Raw genomic sequence first — 24,316 nt, forward strand, 5'->3', positions numbered from 1 at the left:
CATGTAATTTGACACCATGCCAGTTGTGTGTGAGTGAAGCACCCCCTCTCTGTTTCTCTCACACACACACACACACACACACACACAAACACATTGAGGCCAAAAGAGAGAGAGAGTGAACTGGCACAGTGTCAAATTACGCGCGCGCACACACATAACACACACACTGTGCAGCGCAAGAGAAAGAAAAACACACACACACACACACACACGGATGTTGATTATACCAATAAGAGACGAGCACTAAGACCCAGCAGGGGAGATGATTACCCGCAGCGCAAGAGAGAGAAAAACCGTTGGCTCAGTTGTTATCACATGACGCTCGGCATCAAATCAAGAAGCGCATGCGTGATACTTGATACTTGGTGCTCGTAAAACAAAGACAATGCTCGTTTTCCAAGTCAAAATTTATTAAAAATATTTGCTCGTCTTGTGGAACACTTGTAAACTGAGATACTCGTAATCCGAGGTTTCACTGTACATTATCTGTATTGACCTGTTAGAAAATAGCTTTTAGAAAATAAAAGACAGTGCAAATAGACAAACCAATTTATTGTATGTTTTCAATATAGAAAGGAGAAAAACACAAAGTATACTAAACTAGGGGGGAATGTGTTTGAAAATCCCATTTTTCTCTGTATTCTTCCATGAAACACAATGGCAAGCAAGTGCATTAATACTGCAGCTGAACATTCACAGGAAAAAGCGGGATCAGTGATATTACATGAAAGAATACAAGCGATTGGTGTGAGATTAAGTCAGCACAAGCACTGTATGGACATTGTAGATTAAATCCTTATAAAACACAAGAGACATAAAAGTTAACCCTTTGTGATTATATTAGATGCTGGTCTTTTCTGAAACAGTGGGATAGTTTTACCTGAATATATTCCTTGTGGAATTTATAAGGCATCATGAAAAAAACATAAAGAACTTGTAGTCAAGTATATTCAGTGTAAAACTAGGTACGTGCATATGTGCATATTCTTTGGTCTAGCATTTAATGACCTACTGACAGCAAAAGAAATATGAGACACATGGATTCTAGCAAGGTAAACAATCTAGTAACTTTAAGAGGATGGGAAAACAAAGTGTTTGGGCCACATGCAGACATGATGACAAATACCAAGCCATATTAGCCATTTTAGCAAGTCCTCACTGTCATCAACTGCACAGCATACCCCTATAATAAGGCTGGCCTTGAAAAGTGCACCTGGTCACATACTTACATAAATGTTCAGATTCATATTAGTGAGGAATGCAGAAAGTGTTTATTTAAATCAAAGATTTAATCAATTAAGCTAAGGTGTATGAAAGCTATTTGACTTAAAGTTGCTCAAGAAAGTCTGTGCCTTGAAAGGACTCACATCATTGAGATACACTATTGTCTATCCTCTCCAAAAAGCAAGGTATGACCAATTAGGGATGGCCAAATGCACACACACAGTGCCCACTGATTGCAAAAATGCTGATACTGTTTGTTGATGTAAACGTGTTTTTCCCCCACTGCAATAATAATCACACGCTTCAAAGCTATACACAGGTATATGCCTAATAAGCATATAGTAGTGCTAAATACTACAATTCATCATGTGCCTTAATCAAATTGCAGATTATATTGTGACTTGGTCAATAGAGTGGAAATGGCCATATACAAAATGCGCTCTTAGTCTTATTATACTCCTATAGCGTTCATAAATAATGCTGACAAAATTAAATGCATTTACCTGAAGAGATTACGTTGACAAGATGTTAATTATTAAACAAAGCTGTATATTTACAACAGAGCTCAAAGTACATCCTGGCTTCTTGACTACATAAAGAACAGACATAACTTATGGTGTATTACTAAGAGGAAGACCCAAATCTCCGAAGTTAGTATATGATAATGACAAACTAAGTGAAAGAGATAACAGGATAATTATTTCTGGTGTTGTTAAGCAAACGGGCAAAACAGTACTTAGCATCTGAACCGAGAGTATAATTGTATTCATTACAACATGATACAGAAGACTTGTCTTTAAAAATGGCAGCCTGTTTACTAATAGATGTATTCAGTGCAATTGCAAACAGGTGTCATTTATTTAGGAAAGACAATGAGGATATTAATATAGTGTTCTATATGAAGCAGAAGCACCTGGTTTTGGGGTCCCATCATTTTGGACCTTCTTATTTGGGTACGATTAGCATTCTTAACTCTGAAAGAACACTTTTTAAGTCCATCTTCTCTCTCTCTTTCTGTCTCTGCAAAGTAGCACCATGCGGTTTTTTTTTTTGTTGTAAAACTGGAACATAAAAACCAAATGCAGAAGAAGGAGTGTGACCAGGCTAAGTCCTCTTCATGCACACTTGACATCTACTGATGTGAGTTCGGAGATTTCCAGCCTTTAGCGTGGTGGGCACAGGTTTGCTGCAAAGAGAAATGGAAATGTATCAAGGGACTTTGACTTAACCAAAGCACAAAAAATTAGATTGCTAATATTATGTTAAGAGACAATTAGCAGAACGTGTCTAAGTTGATTCTCCAAGCAACAGAGACTGACTAGGTGGAAATCTTTTAGATCTAATGTATCTTGACAACATACCACTAAGCTGACTAGCCAGTACAGACAGGCGTGATTAAATCATACATAAATACACGCTGATCTTTTTTAAGGCGGCCTAATTAGCCATGAATCCGATTCTGTCTATTGACAAAGTAATTTTTTTCTTTTGTTAACTTTACTGTATATAACCACAACAGTCATCTCTTCTATGTTAAAAAAAGATTTGGATCTTTCACACGTATTAGAAAATACAGCTTTTAAATGTCTTTGTGCTTTTTTGTGCCCAACCATCACAGGCAAAAGTTAAAAAGTTGAAAAGTATATACTTTTTAAAAGAAAAAAAGTATATACTGTAAATACTAGTATTTAATGAAGTCGTTGTTATAACACAATGTTCTGAGTTTGGGAAAATGACTTCCCAAACTCTTTTTCCTTAAGCTTTCTTTCACACTGGCAGGTTTCTATTTGGTGCGAGCAAATCAATAGCTTTAGCCCACAATGTCATAATGTTTCTCTCGTGATGTTTTCAGACAAATGTAGATATCATTATGACGAATAATATTTTATTATATTATGAGTGGCTACAGGAAGGGCTTTAATAACATAAGTCATCAGATACATTAATAAGCATTGACCTTGGAACTTGCACTTAACCTGAAAGTGCAGGAGTAAGACAAACTAAATGTTTCTGTTCCAGGCCACTACAGACGGAAAATTTGCATAAACAAGTGTTCTGCTACCCTTAAGTGACTGAAAACCACATTTAGTTTTATCCTGCATTCCCTGGGGTGTCATTATATTTACTTTATGGTATGTATGCCAGAATTGTTATCTATTCTATAATAAACCATCAAAAAGGTAGTTGTATGTGATTGTGGAAAAGTTGAATTTTGAGATGTGTCCTTTCCTGCATATATTAAGCAAAAGATTTACCTAAACATCTCATTATCCTCGATGGTGGCCAACCAGAAGCTGTATGAGTTTGCATAGTAGTTGCATGTGCCACGGCCATGACACTCGATGAAGGGAGCTGAGCGGAACTCCTCCAGACAGGAGCCAGGAGAGGCCAGAGCCTGACCAGAGCCCTCAGAACCTGCACTGGTGTGCTGAAACAGAGACAGAAATGGCACAACAATCAGCATTTGGTCTTTCAGAGCTCATATTGTATTTATAATCTATAACTGGCACCATGATTGTTTTCTCTCACCATGACAAAAGAATAACCAATCCATAGAGATACCCAGCCTTGAGGGCAGGCTGGGATGGCTATAGTCTGACTGTGCACAGCAATCACCATGGCAGGAGCCTCACATACTGCACATCTATAGAGCAGGGAACATGAACACACACGTATCACTACAGCTAACTAAAACAAAAAAATCAGTTATCCCACTCTCAGAAACAGACACACAAACAGACCAACCTGCTGATGAAAGGTTTGATGCTCTCGCCAGTGATAGGAGCCATGCTCATAGGCATGGGCTCAGGAGATGTGAGCCAGTAGGAATAGTCATTACGAGAAGCAAAGTTGCACACATTGTTGATGTTGCAGAAGAGGAACGGCATGGGGCTGAACTTCCTCAAGCAGCTACCAGCAGTACCTGTGGGGGAAAAAAAGTATTATAATTCTTTAATCAGAAAAAAAAAACATCTTGTTATGTAGATTCCTATTTGTTAGTCAAGTCCATATTTTGTGTTATCCACAGTAGGAATGTATATGTAACACTGACCCAGGTCTTGGCCATGAGATCGCTCATTTCCCTGCACGTACAGAAGGGAGTACCCATCATAGATCATAGTGGTGCCTTGTGGGCACAGTGGCACTTCAATGGACTGACTGTGCCGAGTCACTAAGAAGCCATGATCCATGGAGGAGGGTCCAGGAGGGCCAACCTGACCTGGGGTACCATCAGGACCTGGGGGACCTGGGTAACCTCTGGGACCTTAAGGAATTAGAGTACAAAGCAAATGACTGTGGGAGAGTGTGACATGGTCAAAAACTGCACAACATATGTGAAGATGCACACTTATATACCGGAAGGTCCTCCATGCCCAGGTTCTCCTTTATTTCCAGGAACCCCATTGTATCCTGGTATACCATCGTCTCCTTTAAAACCTTGCGTACCAGTCAATCCTGAATAGGGGAGAGAATAAAAAAATGGGGAACGTCAATAGTCAAAAGACAGACACACAAGTCATAAGTAACATTCATAAATGTTTGATAAATCACTGTTTACTTCTTAACTCTTAACACAATGTTGCTTAAAAGCTTTGTTTACCTTGCAGTCCTTTTGTTCCAGGATACCCTTGAAGCCCTGGGAAACCCTGGGGACCTTGTGGTCCTGGCAAACCAATGTCTCCCTTTATAAGGACAGTTTCTCCAGGAGGTCCAGGAGGGCCAACATTACCTTGGATATTAGATATTACCATAAAAGTAATTATTTATAAAGCACGATTAAAATGTTAATCACTGATTGTTTACATGTCGGTATGCAGTGGTAACCAAACAACATTCACAGATTATTCAAATAGTTTTATCTCACACACCTTTTGCTCCTGGAAATCCTCTGTCACCAACCTCTCCTTTGAATCCAGTCAATCCATGGTCACCCTTTAGTCCTGAGAAAAATATGTTTTTTTTTATTGGCAATACCTGACACAAAATTAATACAAAATGAGCAACAAGATAAGAGCTGTCATGCACAAGAGAAAGTGAAAGTGGAGGCATTTCCTCAATAATATATATTTAACAATAAACATGCCAATTGTTCAGCTTTTCTGAAACATTGCATTTTAATAGTATTTATCCAGTACAAAACACTGCAGAAATGTATGTTTTAGATACAGCGCCATGAAAAATTCTTTAGTTTTGGGGATATTTGTCACAATCAGCATGTAAACGTAATTTCTCCCTAAACGTACAGTAATGATTGGTTGTTCTACCCTTAGCGGCACAAACTGCAATCAAGCATTTATGATAACTGGCCATGAGTCTTTCACATCACTGAGGAGGAATTGTTTAATTTAGCCACACTGGAAGGTTTTCAAACATGAACGGTCTGTTTAAAACTCTTAAAACCTAAGCGACACAGATCTGTGATGGCAACACAACATAGGCCAATGATAATAAAAAAAAAACTAAGTGCACTTGAGCTTGAGGTTACAAACTAATGGCTGGATATTCTCCTTAATGATTCTTTTCTGGTAAAACACAGAATAAATTTTTCCATTAATTATGGTCATCCAGGTCCTGTAGCTACGAAACAACTCCAGAACATCTCACAACCACCACCATGTTTGATTGTTGGTATGATGGTATTTTTATGAAATGCTGTGTTAGTTTTATGCCAGGTGTAAGTCTTGGGGACTTTTTTCCAATCATTTCCAAGTTTTCTGCATTTGTGGATAGTGGCTCTTACTATGTCCCAAAACTTAGAAATGGTTTGGTAAGCCTTTCCAGACTCATACATGTCAGTTACTTTGTTTCTCACCTGTTTTCGATCTACCTTTAATCTTTCTTTAAACTTATGTTTAAGAATGCTTAACTTTGTCAGACAAGTTCTATTTAGGTAATTTACTAAGTCAACAGGTGTGGCAGTAATCAAGCCAGGGTGTGGCAAGTGAAATTTATGTCAGTTTTTCAAAAATCACAGTTTATTCAAGCTTTAGCGGGGTTGACGTTTAGGGCCAGGTAAACAATTATCTTCGAGTTATCTTCGTGTAATACTAAAAAAAAAAATTCACAGGGCTGTGTGTGTGGTATGTGTCTATATTATTCAAATCAACCATTAACATGGCTCTCACCTTGGAAGCCAGGAGGACCCGGAACTCCCATTTCACCCTTTACTCCTTTATAGCCTGGTAAGCCAGGTTCACCCTAAACACCATATAATACAAAATTATAAAACATGTTGCTCTTGTTGAACCTCATTTTAATTGTATTTCATGCAATCTGCCCACATTTTAACTTACAGGTTGACCAGTGTATCCTTTATCGCCTTTCAAACCCTCAATACCCTGTATGCCTGGATAACCTTTTTCTCCTCTCTCTCCTTTAAATCCAGCGCTACCTGGAACACCTGCTGGTCCTGGAGCACCAGTCTGCCCTACAAGTATGGAAGGAAAAAAAAAATAACAATCAAAATTATAGTATCCATTATTGTAAATTTTTTACACAACTCTCTGTAATAGTATCATAGTACAGCAGAAGAGATATACCTGGTTCTCCAGGCTCTCCCTGAGATCCTCTATCGCCTTTTGGTCCTTCCATTGATGGCCCTGGTAGTCCTCTTTCACCAGGTCGACCCTGACTACCTTGGAATCCCGGCAGGCCCTTCTCTCCTTTGGAACCGGGAATACCAGAGACTCCAGGCATGCCAGGTGGACCTGGATTGCCTTTTTCACCTAAAAATAGAAGATGAGTTTTTGAGCACAAAGCAAGCACAGCCTGTAATACATCTCAAAATCCACAGCTCAAAATTATGAGACTTCTTGCTGCAAATGTATAATGCATTTGCTGAATTTTCTTAAGTTATAAATGGCTGCAAACAAATAAAAGCTTTTAACCATGGTTTCTATGAAGTGATTAGTAAAAAAAAACAATTAAACTTTACTGAAATAGTGGACCTAATGTGTTACTGTAATATATCTGTATGTTTTAGCTCATGTGTGTCCTAAAAGCCAAAAAAACTATGCACATTTAGTTATGTCAATTCATCAAGGTAGATCAGAAGCTGACCTTTTGTGCCCTCTTGCCCAGGGGTTCCAGGAAAGCCTCTACCAGGTAAACCTAAAGAAGACAAAAAAAAAAATTTCACTGCATATATAGGTGTACATACAGATTTTTACATTAAAGATTAAAAGCCTACTTGACTTGACTTGAGATTACACACTAATCTTGCTGCTAATTCTAGTATAATTTTGATCACTGCAGCATTTCTAACATGCATTACATAGATCAGCCATAACATTACAACACAAAACATTATGTCCAGTGTTGGATAGGTTCCCCTTGTGCCACCAGCGCAGCTCCACTCCTTTAGGGTGTGGCTCTGTGTGGTGTCTGGCACCATGGTTTTGGATCAGACTTGTTTGTCTGGTGCATCCCATTGGTCTGGTGCAGCCCTGTGTGCCCATGATCCTGTCACCAGTTTACTGTTATGAAATTGATAATTATTGTTGATGAGTTAATGTTATATATGATGTTATTGTAATGGCTGATTGGTGTTTATAGTTGCTTACATGTGTGCTTGCATTTGCATGCAAGACCTAAAAACTACTGAAACTAGTCAAAACAATATTCACAAACCTGGTTCACCCCTCTCTCCAGCGGCTCCAGGGAATCCGTCTTTTCCAGCCTCTCCTTTCTTTCCTTGTGGCCCTGGGGCACCCTGCAGACCAGGTTCACCTGGTCAGAGAAAAAAATTTTAACAATAAGATTTTTTTATTGTGGGGTGTGCAATAATATAATTGGATATACCCTGTAAAAAAAGTTCTTGAAAAGTATATTTTCTTCATAATCTTAGAAAAGATATATGCTGGAATAATGAACAGAATAACTGAATTAAAAGTTTATTATAGTTACACAACCATCCGTAGTTAGAAGGTCTTTTCCTTACCTGGCCGTCCTTCAAGACCAGGCTGTCCTGGTGATCCAGGTAACCCAGGTAACCCTTTATCACCTGGCACCCCAGGGCTACCTGTTCAGACAGCAAAAAAAAAATTTGCATTTGATTAAAGCAAGTACATTTTATAGGCCACATTAAATGGTGAGTTAAGTGCACACTGTAAGGAATTCAAACTAAAATGGATCGCAGCATTATTAGACATCAGAAAGGCCAAAAAAAACTTGAGAACTATTCAAAAGTTACGTTGTGAAAATAGAGCAGGGTTAAATATAGGTTGACCTTGACCTTGATTATGACCTAGGACCTAAGTCTATTTTTCTTGCACAGCATTTTATTATTGTTATATTAAACCAATTTTGTTGTAATTTCACTCACATCAGCAAGTGGTATATTAAGTCTAGTCAGATTTATTAACTATTCTTCATTTAAAAAAATAATTCAAACATCATATTTAGGATTACAGTTTTATGCCCACGTCTAGATATATTTGACTAAATTGAATATTTTACATTTTACATTGTTTTAAGCTTTATTTTTTTATTGTATTCACAGGTACATTTACTAATTTCTTAAAACAGATGCTTAAAATTAGCTAAATAATTGCAGTGTTTAAGTTATAATTATGACAATGACTTCTCGTGCAGCATCATATTGATAAAATATAAGAGAAATTGAACTTGCCTGGGTGACCAGTCACGCCTATGTCTCCTTTTTGTCCTGTTATTCCAGGCATGCCTGGGATTCCCATGGAACCTTTCACTCCCTTTTGTCCAGAATCCCCAGGAAAACCAGGTGGGCCCATTTCACCCTATATATTTTAAATACAGAGCGAATGCACCATAAACACACAATCACAATGAGTAGTTTAGGCTACCACTTCTTATATTTTAAATCAAACTTTCTTTTCTAAACAAAAATGCAACCCATGCCAACATATATTTATGTACCTTCTCACCAGGAAGGCCAGGCAATCCTAATCCTGGCAAACCTGCTGTTCCCTTTTCACCTTTGTATCCTGAATCACCCTTAAATCCGTGATGGCCAGGCTGACCAGCAATACCTTTACTGCCTTTCGGCCCAGTTACTCCTACAAAAACACACACCATTAAGTCACTACCCGTGGTAGCTCTCCCACAGGGGCATGTGGGGCAGCCATATAACAAATGTTAATCTTTATAGATATAATATCTAAATATTAATACAATATGTTTAATTTAATAAGTAATTTTAAATTACTTTTAAATAACAATTGCAATTAAGTGACCAAATAAGGTTTTTGACAGATTTTTCCATTTGTTCCATTTATTTGCTTGACTTTCCATGTATTGTACAATTACGGGGCTTTTCACCTTACTGTACCTCCAGTTATTATTGCACTTAGTGGTCAAAAATTGTTACTGCAACAAGAGCAACCAGAGGTACTTTAAAAAAATAATAATAAGTTTGATAAATTGTATAATTATCAAACTACTACATATGTCTGTGACCTAGGTTTACAAGTACGCAAGTATCTTACGCGAGTGTCATTAGCAATGTTCCTTGCTAAAATTTCCGATGAAACAGTCTTTCCGTTATTGTGTGTGTGTGTGTGTGTGTGTGTGTGTGTGTGTGTGTGTGTGTGTGTGTGTGTGTGAGAGAGAGAGAGAGAAACCCAAATAAGAGAGTAGAAAGGTTTACTGTGTAAGATGAGAAGGAGGAGGGGCTGATTCCTCTCCTCTTACTTTAGCTTCACACACAAACACAAACACACACATACACAGGGCCTACACGCATAAACGGAAACACTTTTTTCTTCATATCCAGGACACGAATTATTTAAAAAAAAAGGGAGTTCTGGGGGGATGAGAGAGTTTTACACACATGAATTGGCCACATTCATGTGCCACAAAATCTTAGTAAAAGTTTTTTTGTTGACCAGGCAGCGTATGTATAATAAAATAAGAATTAATACAGTACATGTAAATGTACATTTATTTGCATTCAGTATTATGTCCCACTTCCTATGTAACAAATATCACCTTTAATAGTTTAATTTTATACTTTCTTACTCAAGTAGACTAGAATAGTTTTTCAGTAATCGTACTGATATAGCACAGTACAGTAAGAAAAAAAAAAACAATGAAAAAGGTTTAAATAAATAGGCAACCAGGGTTTATATAGAGTTTATATAGAGGCAAGATAAACATTTAGCATGTGTTTAGGGCACGTTCAAACAAGGAATCTTTATGCTCAGAGGTGTCTGCACTACTATTGTACCACATGGCAAGTGGCCATAATTGGGGTTGCCAGTGCTACAATGCTGGGAAATTAGGGAGATGCCAGAAGGCTGCATTCAAAAAAAGAAATGTCATAACTTTGTCTTATTTCTTTGTCATTTCCTGGCCATGCCTTAATTCTCCCTATTCCTTTTTTTTCTCCACTTTATTTATTTATTTCATTTATTTATTTATTTTTATTCTTAATTTTTTTTTCCTTTCACTTTTAAGCTAGGCATAATGGCCCTACAAGTCCTTCATTCAGTCATTCATCTACAGTACTCTATACTGCTTTATCATTGTGTATAGGGTCGCAGGGGCCTGAAGCCTATCCCAGAAGACTTAGGGCACAAGGCAGGGTTCATCCTGGACAGGGTGCCAATCCATTACAGGGCACACACACATTCACACACTCACACTATGGACAATTTTTGGGAACACCAATTAGCCTAATCTGCATGTCTTTGGACTGGGAGGAAACCAACCAAGCATGGGAGAACATGGAAACTCCACAGACCCAAATCGAACCCACGACCCTGGAGGTGCAAGGCAACAGTGCTAATCACTAAGCCACTGTGCCGCACCATACAAGTTACTCCTCATCAGCCTTTCCAGCTTATTCAACTAATTATTTGAACCGCACGGTGTGCCGCTGCCACCCTCTCCTGGTCATTTAGAGATACTTTTACTCAAGTAACTTTATTATTTTTGATTATTCTATTACCATTATATAATTATAAAAATACCCTAAATGTTTGGTATTTTCTTAAATTTTAGTGTAAATCAAATAATATTTATGTAGGATTTATTTAGAATAAAACAAACATTTAAATAAATAGATTTAACAAGCCATAATATATTGACTATCTGATAACTAAATGAAGGAAATTTTCAACTCATTGATTATCAAAATATGATTACTAGTGATGTCCCTAGTTGATTCTGGCCTATTTCACTGTGCGTTTGACTTGAATTGGTAATGGAAAGCCAGATCAGTCATTGTACATTGTACAGTGCAAATATTCCATATATATGGCTAATAGTGTGCTATAAATGAAATAATAATTGCTCAACATGTGATATTTAGTGCTACACATAGTGCTTTTTCTCATTTGTACCTGGCAATCCCATTTCTCCCATGCTGCCTTTTACTCCGGGCTGTCCATCTGGTCCTGTTTGTCCTGGGAGTCCTGAATCACCTTTCTCACCTAAGGTAAAGAAACAGATGAATTTTTTCCTGTTTCTGTGATCAACTACTGTATGTAATTGATAAAATTGGTTAGTTCATAATTACATATTGTTGAACTTTACCTGGTTTTCCTGGTGAACCAGGCATTCCATCCTTTCCAGCTATTCCAGGATCTCCAGGTGTTCCACTAACTCCTCTAGCTCCTGTAGGACCTGGATCCCCTGAAAAAGCATTTCACGCACATAATTCACTCACCAGTACTTATGCAGCATGACACTAGAACTTCAGAGGTAAAATTCAAATCTCTAACCTCTGTCTCCGCTGTCTCCCTTCTCTCCTTTCATATGCTCCATTTCCACATCAGTTATATTTCCAGGGGGTCCTTGAAGACCTGGATCACCTCTCTCTCCTTTAGGGCCCTCTTCACCAAACTCTCCCCTAGGCCCAGGCAGACCAGGGTCACCTACAAACATCAGTATCATTTTAAGCATATTTATATATAAAGTGCTTAAACAACAGAAAATACTATTTAATTTCAACTGTTTAAATTACTATATTCAGCTGAGGAATCAGTGAAGACTGGCTGAATATGCTAGTGCGAGTCCTACTAAGATACTAGTATTTCATAAATCCACTTTAGAATTGACTAATTCGGTCCAAGTTTTAGTTCCTTACCTCTTGATCCAATAGCTCCAGGGGCTCCTTGATCACCTGGTAATCCAGGTGACCCTGGAATTCCCATTATTCCAATATCTCCTTTGGTACCTATAAATGTATAAAGAAGCTTAATTATTGAACATTTTTACAGCAGATTATTCAGAAAAGTACAGGGCATTCTGCAGCTCTCACCTCTCTCCCCAGGCATTCCGTCTTTACCCAGACTTCCTGGTTGTCCTGGCAACCCCTTAGGTCCTGGTGTTCCAGGTAAACCAGGGGTGCCCTTTTCACCTTGAGGGCCAGGCATTGGAGGACCAGGATGACCTTGGGGACCTTTTTCTCCCTTTTCTCCAATACGACCTACAACATCACAGTAATATAGCAGACATCAGTGAATTTGGGTGTCAATGTATACAAGGTGAAGTACCAACTACAGTATTAACTCCTCCTCTCGCCTTCACACACACCCACACACAAACTCTAACAGAATTATGGCGCATGCAGTAGTGTTTCCTGGGTCACAGGCGCGCGGCGGGTCAGAAGTAGTTTGAGCACACAGTTGGGCCAAAGAGAAGAGACGATATTTTGGCCCATTTTTATGAGGCACCGTATACGGCTTAAATCAAACTTCACTCAAACACACACAAAATAGTTTGTGTGTGCAAGTCTCTTATGTGTGTGTGCGCGCATTTTATATGTAGTTGTTTAAGCAGTAGTATATGTGTACTGTATGTGTGTATGTGTGACTGTTTCATATATGTGTTTGCAAGTGGTTCATGTTTGTTTGCATGAGTGAAGTGTTACGTGGTGCGGTATGGAGAGCCACACCACGAGATGTTATATTGGGTTATAAGAGCCCTGACGCAGGGCTTTAGAGGAAATCAGTGAAATAGGAGGCTGTGAGAGTGCTTGTAATACGCACGGAAAGACCTTCCCGACAAATGAAAACTAATAACACAAATTTAACAGAGCTCCGCCGTCTACGTAAGAATGGACGGGGCTCTGGAAAACAAAACAAAACTATATCCTCTCGGGGCGTTCGCTCTTACTGAGGATTTATGAAGAAAGAGGGGTTGTGTTTTATGCACACTTTATACTGTACCTTACCTGAGAGCGCACGCTACACGACGCTCTCTCTCTCTCTCTCTCTCTCTCTCTCTCTCTTTCTCGCCCTCGCCGGCGTCTTAAGAAGGCAGAGGCTGGGGCTTTATCTCTGTCTCTTTCTGCGCGCTTTTGTTTCTTTCTTGCTTTCTTTCTTTATCTTGGCACTGATACCTTACCGGTGCTACCTAATATTTGCACAAAGTGCGGAGGTATCAGGACCCTTATATAGACGTGCTGCCAGGTGCGGCTCGTTCAGGCTGATTGCCAGCGGCGGTGTTGCCTGGCATCCGTGTGCATAAATGGCCGTGTCTTTGCTTGTTCAGAACTCCGCATGGTAGCAGCCTGCGGATCTGCCCGTTCTAAACAGTTTAAGAGCAGCTCTGCCTTTTTGCGCGAGCCGCTTCGTTACATAAAGTTTCATTAAAATAAATATAATTAGCTGAAAACATCGGATGAAAAGATATATTTTAAAATGTCAAGATAATTTTTTGTGAAAAACCTTTAAAAAAGGTTTTGGCTAGACTAGATTGAGTGTAGGGTTGAATTAATAATAATTTTATTGCAAAAAGGTTTTGGCTAGACTAGATTGAGTGTAGGGTTAAATTAATAATAATTTTATTGCAAAAAGGTTACACACACACACACACACACACACACACACACACACACATACATACGCAGCGTGCGACACAGCGCAACCCTAATGGAAACACTTATCTGCCTGGATTTATTTTTCATTTGTGTCAAAGGAAAAGTGCAGGTTAATTTGTTTTATTTTCTATGTTATATTTTGTATTAATTATTTTTATATATTTATTTTTTGGGTTGTGGAACGAATAATCTAAGTTTTTATTACTTCTTTTAGAGGAAATTTGCCTTGATTTACAAGTGTTTGATATATGAACCCTCTTCCATAAGGAATTATGCTCGCAATCCAAGGTTTCACTCTATATACTGGTTAAACATTTCTACTTAATGTATAAATTTACCTAAAGGACCAGGATCTCCAGGGGGTCCCATCGGTCCAGGTAGTCCAGGCTCACCATGTCCTGCGGGTCCAGGTGGTCCTGACAAACCTGGGAATCCAGGAGGGCCAGCGTCACCTGAAAGTGCAAGATTAAGGTAAATCACAAATATTTTGGTTCCATTTGACTTTCTGGTAATATAGTAAGTGGTAACTAATGCTGAGCCCTAGACTAAGAGACTAAAGATAGTGATTATATTTTACCTTTAACACCCTGAGGACCAGGTGGCCCCGATTTTCCTTCGATTCCAGGGAACCCTGGCATTCCTACATTACCCTTTTCACCTTGAAACCCTTGTTCTCCTCTGGGCCCCATTGAGCCTTTTGGTCCTCGAAGGCCAATGCCAGGTTCACCCTTTAAAAAAAAATAACAGATGTTAATTAAAATAGGAGCAAATTAATCTGAACCTCTTCCAAATTCAATATTTCTGTCACAATAATACTTTTTGTCCAGGTGTTCCTGGGCGTCCCGGAGAACCGTCCTGGCCTGGATTGCCTGGGTCTCCAGGGAATCCTGGTCCACCTGGCAAACCAGAGTAACCTAAAGAGAGAAAATTACATTTCTGAAAATAATGCTGGCATTACTAACATAGTTTACAGTCATAATGATTTAAAGCAGCATTTTTTATTTAATGCAGAACTATAAGGTACCTTTTGGACCTGGTGAACCTGGAAGTCCAATGCCTGGACGACCAGTTTCACCTTTTTGACCTGGTTCCCCTGGCCATCCTTGATCCCCAGCAGGACCTCTTTCACCTTAAGAAGCAACAAAATGAAACATAGCACTTTACAGCACTGAAAAGCAAAAAGAAAACAAAACTATTTTCCAAAATGTATTAGAGAAAATAGCCATATAATTACTACTTCAATGTACTGTTACATTTTAGTACAATTAGATAATTAATCATATTACCAAAACCAACATTTTAGTTACCTTGAAGTCCATGGAAACCTGTCTCACCACGAGGTCCTGGCGGACCTGGTGGTCCTGGTAAACTTTGTCCAGGTTCACCTTTGGGTCCTGTTGTAACAATGGGACCATTGGTGTTATTTTTAATAATTACTAGCTATTTATTTGTACAAATATGCATTTTGTGAATATTTAATGTATAGTGACATGATGGTTGATTACACTTAATGTCAAATGTAAAGTTTGGTAAAGTACTGGCCTGGTATTCCTGGCCTTCCTGGAGTACCGGGAATTCCTGGACTACCCTTTTCTCCAGCCTCTCCAAGTTGGCCAGTTCCAGGAAGACCTGGTGGTCCTCTTTCACCAATGGGTCCTCTTACACCAGGCTGTCCATCCTGACCACGTTCACCTTTAACACCCTCTCTAGCCTTGAAATTAATACAGTACAGGTTGTTAATCATTTATCCAGATATTCTTTGATTTGATAACTATAATTTTAAAAGAGTGGCATGCATCTACGAGGATGTGATCAAACCTTCAGCTTGTATAGTATAATTCTTGGTAGAAATCTTTACATTTTCATTTGCAATTAAAGCGTTTGGTCAACATCCTTATCCAAAGTGACTTAGTGCTTAGACTGAATGCTTTTAAAGTAAGTCTCCATCAATAAATATATCCTTACACTTGTTTAGTAGTTTACTGACTGGAGGTACCATAAGTTTGAATTTTTGTGTTAACTCGAATGCCTAAGAAACAGGTAGGTCTTTAGACATAAATATCTATACCGGTGATAAAACTGAATTTTAGCAGTATGAATGCATGTAGAGGAAGTTACGTTATTTTATTTAGTTTTATGATATTTTTTTTAGATATGATAGCCATTTGAACTTACTGGCTCTCCTTTCTGTCCTGGTCTACCTGGATGTCCATCCTCCCCAGGAAATCCATCTACGCCTGGTAATCCCCTACTGCCAGGAACACCTGCTGCACCCTTCTCTCCCTTTAGCTCTGGAGATATATAGATGTCACCTGGTTCACCTTTTGGCCCAGGAGCACCAAACAAACCCGGGGAGCCATCATTTCCCTGTTGTTCAAAGACAAGACATCTTTTTTTATTTTGCAGTTGTTATATACATAATTGTTAAATGCACCAGCCCACAGTGTGTACCTCAGCACATTTAGTGATCAGTTACCAATGGCACTGTCCAGTGTGAATCCACTGGGAAAATTACTTTTCTTAAATTGTGCTGGTATATGAATGTTTTGTCATGTGGGAAAGGTAACCAGTTGTCTTTTTTTAGCTGTCAGCAAAATTTCAACATACAACTGAAAGTTTGTCATACGATAATGCCATCTAACCTCTGAATCATGCCATAAAGAGCTGTACTCTAGATGTTTTCTTTGCCAAGTGCCAAACCTGTCAGTTATTATCCTAAAATTCAAACGCTTTAAATCAAAGAAGCTTCAAAGTACCTAGGGTTAGCCCTAGTTTGCTTTTTTGGTTATAGCCATAGTCATACATTCATACAAGCCATAATCAAATTTAAAAATGTATTTTTCATCACCCACCGGATATCCAGGAGGTCCAGCAGGACCATTCTGACCCTTTTCTCCTTTACTACCTGCTATTCCAGGGAAACCTATGTAAAATTATAACCAAATATAAATAAATCATTCATACTAAACAGACAATGTGCTTGTGTGTTTTGTTTAGTGCAGCAAAAAAAATGTTGCATAAGTTTTTTTTCTTTAATGTGACCCTTCAGTGGACAAATTCTGCCAGAACTCATGGGGAAAGATGTGCGATTCTAACCCTAACCCAACTCAAAAACTGCACAAAAAAATTTGACATTTGCTCCAAATGTTCAGACATAGAAAATTATAAATGCATTTTGTTTATTTTAAAGTGTGAAAACCAAGGTGATGGTACAAATTTCTGATTTTCATTATCTGCAATATGTGGTACTTGCCAACACTGTTAACAGAGTAAAGACTGTGCCCAATAACATAGGACTTGGATATGAACTTGTTAATGGATACATCTATAAAATGCATAAATATATATATGCTGTCTGCTGCATTAATCACTGACATTTAATTAAATAAAAAATTAACTACACTAGTTACACATGCTTTTGCTTTGTTTATAGATTTATAGATCCGCATTTTTACTTCAAAAGCTATGCAACTTAGCTTCATAATAGATTTTGACAGGAGCATTTTGTAGGAGCATTTCCATTCACACACAACGTGAGGAGAACTCACTTGAATGAGACTAAACAGCTGTGGCAATAGAATGGTTAAGTGATAATGGTTAAGTCAGCTGATGACCTGAATCTACTGAATGATCAGAATATCACATTAATGGAATCAATGGCACATGAAAGAGTTGTTCTGGAAGCATGAGGAATTATTTTGATACTGTACATAAACTGGCCACCACATAGTTGCATTAACAAACATAGGTGACTCAATGAAATTCTAGAGTGTGTGACTTTTTTATTTGCCCAGGCAACGTATATTACTAATTGATAATATGCTATTTCTGTCAGTGTTAACTATTATTTATTTGTTAAGCAAAAGCTTTTATTTAGCAAAAGTTATGCTAAACCCTTATCACCCATGTGAAAAAGTAACTGGCTAGTAAATCTACAAATAACTAGTTGTACCACCTTTAGCAGTAGCAACTGCAACAAAAACTCTGAATAAATTAAGATCAGTATTTGATATTGTTATGGAATTTTGGCTCAGTGCGTAAAATTGCTCTAATACAATTATATTAGAAATGTTTTAAGCTTGGATTTTTCATCTGAGGTCACATCACGATGGGGTCCATGTCTGCATTTAACTAGGCTTTCTCCTGAGCCATAAAGGAGTGAACTTGCTCTTGTGCTTTAGATCACTGTCTTGCTGCATAACTAAATTGAGCAAGAGCTTTAGATCATCGACTGATGACCAGACATTCACTTACAGGATTTTATGATAGTAAATAAAATTTATAGGTTCATCAGTCATGGCATGTTATCGAGAAGTTGAAGGCTCAAACCACCCCATATCACCAACATGTTTGACAGTTGATATGATGGTATTATTGTGGAATTTTGTCTGTAAGGTATTATAATGTAATTATAAGGTTCCTATGCCCATAAAACAACCCCCATTGCAGTTCCTGACTGCTTATGTGGTAACAGTTCATATACTGTAGCTTATATCCGGACCAATAAACACCCAAACAGCTAAGGTTTTCTGAAATCCTTTAGTTTACCAGAAAATGCAAATATATTTCCTATTGTCTGTCTATCTCCGGCTATCTCTATGACTTACATGTATAATAATAACTGGTTTGATTGATTCTGGGCTTGTGTGTGACACAGGGCACCTAGCCAAATGCTTAAATATGCTTTCATTGCTGATAATAAACAGAGATCTTCAGACAGCATACATGCAATAATTGTTCTTCTATTACTCACTCATCTTCTATACTGCTTTATCCTGTATTCAGGGTCGCGGGGACCTGGAGCCTATCCCAGGAGATTTAGGGCACGAGGCAGGGTACACCCTGGACAGAGTGCCAATCTATTGCAGGGCACACACACATACACACACTCATTCACACACTATGGGCAATTTGGGAACACCAATTAGCCTAACCTGCATGTCTTTGGACTGTGGGAGGAAACCGGAGTACCCGGAGGAAACCCACCAAACACGGGGAGAACATGCAAACTCCATGCTCACAGAGATGGGAATCGAGCCTGGCCGTGAATTAGAGCCGGACCCTGGAGGTGCAAGGCGACAGTGCTAACCACTACACCACAGTGCTCTTCTTCTATTAATTAATCTTAAAACATACGACTTTAGACACTATTCTTCTTAAACCTCACACTGTCTTAGCTTTCTGCCAAATCAGGAATGTCTATTCACAACACCACAAAGTGTGCAGGTTTTTATTTCAATCTGTCAGGAGCCAAACCTGATTTTACCTGTTTAATTAACCTATCTTTGCCATTTTAGGATGATTTGAATGATAGATGTAATGAGAACTGTGTCATCCAAAAAAGCTCAATTTTTGTCTGGTCAGAACATTATTTCTAAATCCTTGGCATTTGCTGAGGACAAGCTTTTGTGGTGACCTCACAATGCTGAAAAAGTTCGATTGACATGATGTTTCGACTCAGCAGGGAAGGCAGTAACCATGCCTGGGTTGGCCTAGTTTAATTTAATCCAATTGTCAAGTCAATCCCTTTAATCGTTTAGTTAAGTAAAGGGCAATTACTTTTCAAACAGGGCCAAATGGTGATGGATGGCTTTTCCTTTGAAACATGGAAATATAATTTTAATTCATTTGTTTTGTTTTGTCTTGTATTAAATTTGGTTTGGAGATCTGAAACCATAAAGTAAAATAAATATACACTGTAGATGAAACCAAGAAGTAGCATATACTGTTTCAAAGTACTGAAGAATGAAAAAAAAATGGCACAAGGCATCTGGCTCAGGAAGTGAATACATTCATAAATTGAAATAATTTAAAGTTAAAACATTTTTCCATGGAAGGCATTTATCACTTGCCCACTGAATGTGCTACTTCTAAAAATGAAATAGCTAGTGCAGACCTTTGTGTACTAGTAAAGGTTCTGTTAAGGTTTGTTTAAAATTCCACGAAAGTTTTAGGTACAGTACAGTTATATAGATAAAGTGGATAGATTAAAAAGTGTGACACTGATGGAAGATAGATGATACCACTGCAGACAACGCCAACATGAGATGCTGGATGTTGATCCCTATGTGTTGCCTACGCTTCACAGGCGGACAACACAATAATTCACAAATAAACTAATAAATATAAACAAAATAAAAAAACACGTCATTCCAGTCATTCCAATGGTAGGGTTCACATGAAACGCGCGCACACACACACACACACACACACACACACTTATGTTTTAGGTCTACAGTAAATACAAAATAATAATAATAATTATTATTATTATTAATATTATCATTATTTTTAATTATTCTGCACACTAAACAGGTAAAGACACAGATAATGACATCGTATTTAACTTGTAATATAAAACATGACTTTAATAAAGTTTAGGTATATTGACATTACAAAACTCTGACTCTCTATATATATTAGCAATGGTATGTTAGTAGTTAAGACACTGGATGTCTGTTTGAAAGGTTATGAGTTTAAAATTCCAGCACTGGCAAGCTGTCACTTCTGGGCCCTTGAGCAAGGCCCTTAATCTTTAAAATATAAATTAGTTAAATGTAAGTTGCTCTAGATGCCATTAATGTTTTAGTAAAACCCCTATCTTTAAGATATATCTCACATAACTCACACGAGTAAATAATCTAAAAATAAATAACTGAAATGAGGTGAACTATTGCATTTATTGTCAAAAAAAGTCAACATGTAATGTTACACTACCTTGATTTCCTTTCGGTCCTGGAACACCAGGTGAACCTGGCAGTCCACTAGCAGAACACGCTGTACAAGTGTCTCCTTTGTCACCTAAAAGAAAACCAAAAAAAACAAAACAATTATAAGTCAACTAAAAACAATTAATTATTTGTGATTGCAAAAATATATACAGTATATAATCAAGCAAGAAGGGGTGCATGAGAAGGGGTGCTGTTACAGTATGGTTATGATACAAATGCATCACTGCTGTGCTAATATTCAGCACAACAGCACTACTCAAGTTTTTCATCGCTTTTCTACACTAGTTCCATGAATACAAGTAAACAGATTATAATTTATTTCTTTATTTAACAAGTTATTTTGCTTTGCCAACACATATTCTTCCTCAACTAGCGGAACTAACTATATTTGACTGGTGGATGTGTAATTAACAGGGGTGAACGTAGTTTAAAATTCTTACCATCAAAATGTATTCAAAAGGTGAGGATAATAAAACATAGACGTGCCATGCAGTCCTATAAAAGTTTTGCTTTAGAATTTCAGCTTTAGAATACCAGCTCTGTTAACTTCCAAGTTTAGCAATGCAAAATAGCATTACATGGAACGGTAATATTGTGCACAATCCCTAATCCAACACACCAGCTACCAGGTAGTGGTTACAGTGGGATTCGGAATTCAGCCTTTAGTTAGAAGCTAGTTATAGTCAGAAATAAAACAACACAGAGGTCATTCAGAACAACTTCAAAGCAATTATTAAGTACAGTAGACAATGTGTTGAGATGTCTTTTCTTGCTAAAAATTTTGGACATGGGTTTTGGCTGCAAAACCCATACCAATGTACATTCAGTCAATTAACGACTGGGTAAGACCTTGGAACGGTGGGATAAATACATATTAAATTAGTTATTATGTTTATTATGTTATACATATTAGTTAAACGTCCCAGTGATGATACGTTCCATTATCACCACTTTATGTATTATTACCATGGAAAGAAGCCTCTCGTGCAATCAGATTCCTCAGTCAGAACTAATTTCTATATAATTATGGTTGTGATTGAACCTAAAACATTTAAAGCTTCCCTCATTCATAGCATGTCTCACATACTGAATTACAATCTAGACCCATACCCGTGGTTGTCCTTTTTGACATCACTGGAGAAGACAATGAGCATTTAACCCCAACTATGTTGATTATTGACATTTTCATCCCTCCTCGCCAGGTGTTCTCTTTTATTTAATTGGAAGAATGCCACCTGTTTGTCTTTTGAGAAGATTCATTACTCAATCCATAATTTGAAATTAATGAGATGTTTGAAATTTTAACAGGTATGCAGACTCTTCCTTCATCTTTTTCATAATCTAAAGCTACATTTATTATGTATTTTCCTCTTTTATTAGATTTTTTTCCTTTGTTTTTTTTTTTGTTTTTTTTTCCTCTTTTTGCATACATGATGTCTAGCCATAAATTTTAAGTTCATCTGTTCAGGACCCATTCTATTAAGGTTTTTTTCACGTAAGCCTGTCTTGGAGTTGGGGAAGGGCAGGGTGAGGGTAGAGGTATTGTATGTGTAAAAGTTTAGAAATTAGGATTGTACTAGTGTGCCTCTGCATCATTGATATGTTCTGTGAATCTGATGAACCTAAAATGCACACTAGATGGTAATTTTTGCTTAAACAACAGCAATATTGTAAAAAGAAAAGACCTGAAACATTCATTGTTTTTTTTACACAAAACATGACAACGTGCAGTAATTTTAGTTTACCAGGCAGCTTCTGAGCTGATTCAGACAGGGGTTTGCATATTGCCACCCAAAGAAGGAATGACTTCTTTGGGTGCACCAGTTACTACATTCATACCAGTGCAACACTTACTACAGCCTGTAGTAAGTGTTGCACTGACATGAATGTAGTAAAATAGATTTATTCGTACAAAAAGAGTGAAATGTACTGTTATTCTAAATATCAGCACATGTGGATTAATGCTTATAATAGACATGTGGATTGATGTCTAATAAAATTTGTGCACTAGAAATAATTGCTGTATAGTATATTGTAAAATCAATAGTTTGGTGTAATTAAATTTTATAAAATGTAATTAGCAAAAATTATCACATTTGACCCGATTTTATGATATCACTTTAATTAGGGAAAAAAATCTATTTTAATTGGTTTTCACTGTGGTTCAACTTTTTTTCTTTATATGTTTAATTTAAGAGACTGATGTTTAAGTCCCTTAAATCAAACAGCTTGAGGTGCTTAAATGCATTCTTAATCACCTTTCTGTCCCACTTCTCCTTGCAACCCAGGAGGTCCAGGAGGGCCTGGTTCTCCCTGATCAATGTTACATTCCTCACCTACAGGAAAATAAAACCACAATCAGTACAGCAGTAGAGTAAAATACATAACAGTTTCTTTAATGTATTGATACAAGTAAGAGTACAATAAAGACTTTATTGTTATTTATTATATATATTATTATGTAAGTCTTTATTGCAATTAAGTATAGTATTTCAATATGCAATATAAAATCTTTCTTTATCTTTGCTAAAATTAGTGGTCTATAACTATATACTTACTCAATTCCCCTGGGGGTCCAGGCAGACCAGGAGCTCCTTCAATTCCCTTAGGTCCTCTGAGAGACTCTCCATCAGCACCTTTGTCCCCCTTCTGTCCAATTTCCCCAGGAAAGCCTCTTTCCCCAGGTGGACCCTGAGTGTTCTTGCCTACAGTCAAACAAAGAGACAAAGAAAGAACACTATAGCTTGAGGTACAGAAACTTGATGATAAAAGAAAGGGGAATTTAAGAAGCTTGCAATAAACATTTTCAGGAAACAATTACATTTTTATGTACACTGAGAGTCTACAATGGAGTTGGAATTAACATGAAATACATGCTCTTACCTGGGGGACCCGGCTCTCCAGGGTATCCACGAGGGCCTACAAAAAATGACCAGTTGTTAGGTTGCCATGATCCCATATTATATTTGCAGTTCATAATTGTGTTGTTGTTGTTGTTGGCAAATCAATACAAAGTCAGATGAAAAAAAAATGTACAACACAAGTCATAAAATATTCTTTAGCAAGGAGTTTGCAGTAGCATTTTTTTCTAAAGGGGTGGAGTCTAAGCATGGAAATTAATAAAAAATAATAAACAAAATTACATACAATTACAATTATGGACAGTTTGGGCAAAAAACTTGCTATTTCAGAGGAGCCAAATTACTGGGCTTTATCAAGCAAAGAAACCAGCTAAGAAGATTTGAAACGACTGAAATTGTTTTAAAAACCTAACATACAGTATGATCAAAATCTGAAAGGGTAGTGGTTCCTACCACTGATTTTCTTACCATGCAAACTCTATACTGTATGCCCACAGCGTGAGAACTCACAAAATAGGAACTAAACAGCTGTGTGGCCATAAGAAAACCACCTCTTAGTGAGGCTAATCAGAAAAACGGCTACTGTGTGCTAGAGATCATAAAGATTAGACTTTGGAGCAATGGAAAAAGGTCATGTAGTCTGATGCGAGGTTTAATCCTATTCCAGACCGATTGGTGCATCAGGGTAAGAAGGG

The 24,316-nt window shown here is 37.6% G+C and overlaps 1 protein-coding gene across 2 annotated transcripts in view; it reads right to left on the minus strand.

Annotated features, from left to right (window-relative positions):
• Positions 1-537: 537 nt before the first annotated feature.
• Positions 538-24,316, minus strand: part of col4a1 (collagen, type IV, alpha 1) — a 49,723-nt gene continuing 25,944 nt past the window's right edge. Inside the window, exons 20-52 of one of the 2 annotated variants that reach the window (XM_053496135.1) lie at positions 23,644-23,679; positions 23,319-23,465; positions 23,019-23,096; positions 20,747-20,830; positions 16,882-16,952; positions 16,205-16,396; positions 15,572-15,740; positions 15,337-15,423; positions 15,054-15,158; positions 14,846-14,943; positions 14,607-14,757; positions 14,368-14,481; positions 12,467-12,634; positions 12,293-12,382; positions 11,928-12,080; positions 11,740-11,838; positions 11,547-11,636; positions 9,121-9,260; positions 8,855-8,981; positions 8,165-8,245; positions 7,855-7,953; positions 7,285-7,335; positions 6,765-6,950; positions 6,519-6,652; positions 6,351-6,423; positions 5,094-5,165; positions 4,826-4,954; positions 4,582-4,680; positions 4,277-4,489; positions 3,970-4,147; positions 3,754-3,868; positions 3,480-3,652; positions 538-2,410 (exon numbers count right to left, since the gene is read on the minus strand). In XM_053496135.1, the coding sequence (XP_053352110.1) occupies positions 2,329-2,410; positions 3,480-3,652; positions 3,754-3,868; positions 3,970-4,147; positions 4,277-4,489; positions 4,582-4,680; positions 4,826-4,954; positions 5,094-5,165; positions 6,351-6,423; positions 6,519-6,652; positions 6,765-6,950; positions 7,285-7,335; positions 7,855-7,953; positions 8,165-8,245; positions 8,855-8,981; positions 9,121-9,260; positions 11,547-11,636; positions 11,740-11,838; positions 11,928-12,080; positions 12,293-12,382; positions 12,467-12,634; positions 14,368-14,481; positions 14,607-14,757; positions 14,846-14,943; positions 15,054-15,158; positions 15,337-15,423; positions 15,572-15,740; positions 16,205-16,396; positions 16,882-16,952; positions 20,747-20,830; positions 23,019-23,096; positions 23,319-23,465; positions 23,644-23,679 (3,884 nt within the window). In that variant the 3' untranslated portion in view covers positions 538-2,328. Of the gene's footprint in view, positions 2,411-3,479; positions 3,653-3,753; positions 3,869-3,969; positions 4,148-4,276; positions 4,490-4,581; positions 4,681-4,825; positions 4,955-5,093; positions 5,166-6,350; positions 6,424-6,518; positions 6,653-6,764; positions 6,951-7,284; positions 7,336-7,854; positions 7,954-8,164; positions 8,246-8,850; positions 8,982-9,120; positions 9,261-11,546; positions 11,637-11,739; positions 11,839-11,927; positions 12,081-12,292; positions 12,383-12,466; positions 12,635-14,367; positions 14,482-14,606; positions 14,758-14,845; positions 14,944-15,053; positions 15,159-15,336; positions 15,424-15,571; positions 15,741-16,204; positions 16,397-16,881; positions 16,953-20,746; positions 20,831-23,018; positions 23,097-23,318; positions 23,466-23,643; positions 23,680-24,316 lie in introns of both variants that reach the window. The other variant, XM_053496134.1, reaches the window with a different exon arrangement.

The sequence above is a fragment of the Clarias gariepinus genome, chromosome 5, assembly GCF_024256425.1.
Source record: "Clarias gariepinus isolate MV-2021 ecotype Netherlands chromosome 5, CGAR_prim_01v2, whole genome shotgun sequence".
NCBI classification, from domain to species: domain Eukaryota; kingdom Metazoa; phylum Chordata; class Actinopteri; order Siluriformes; family Clariidae; genus Clarias; species Clarias gariepinus.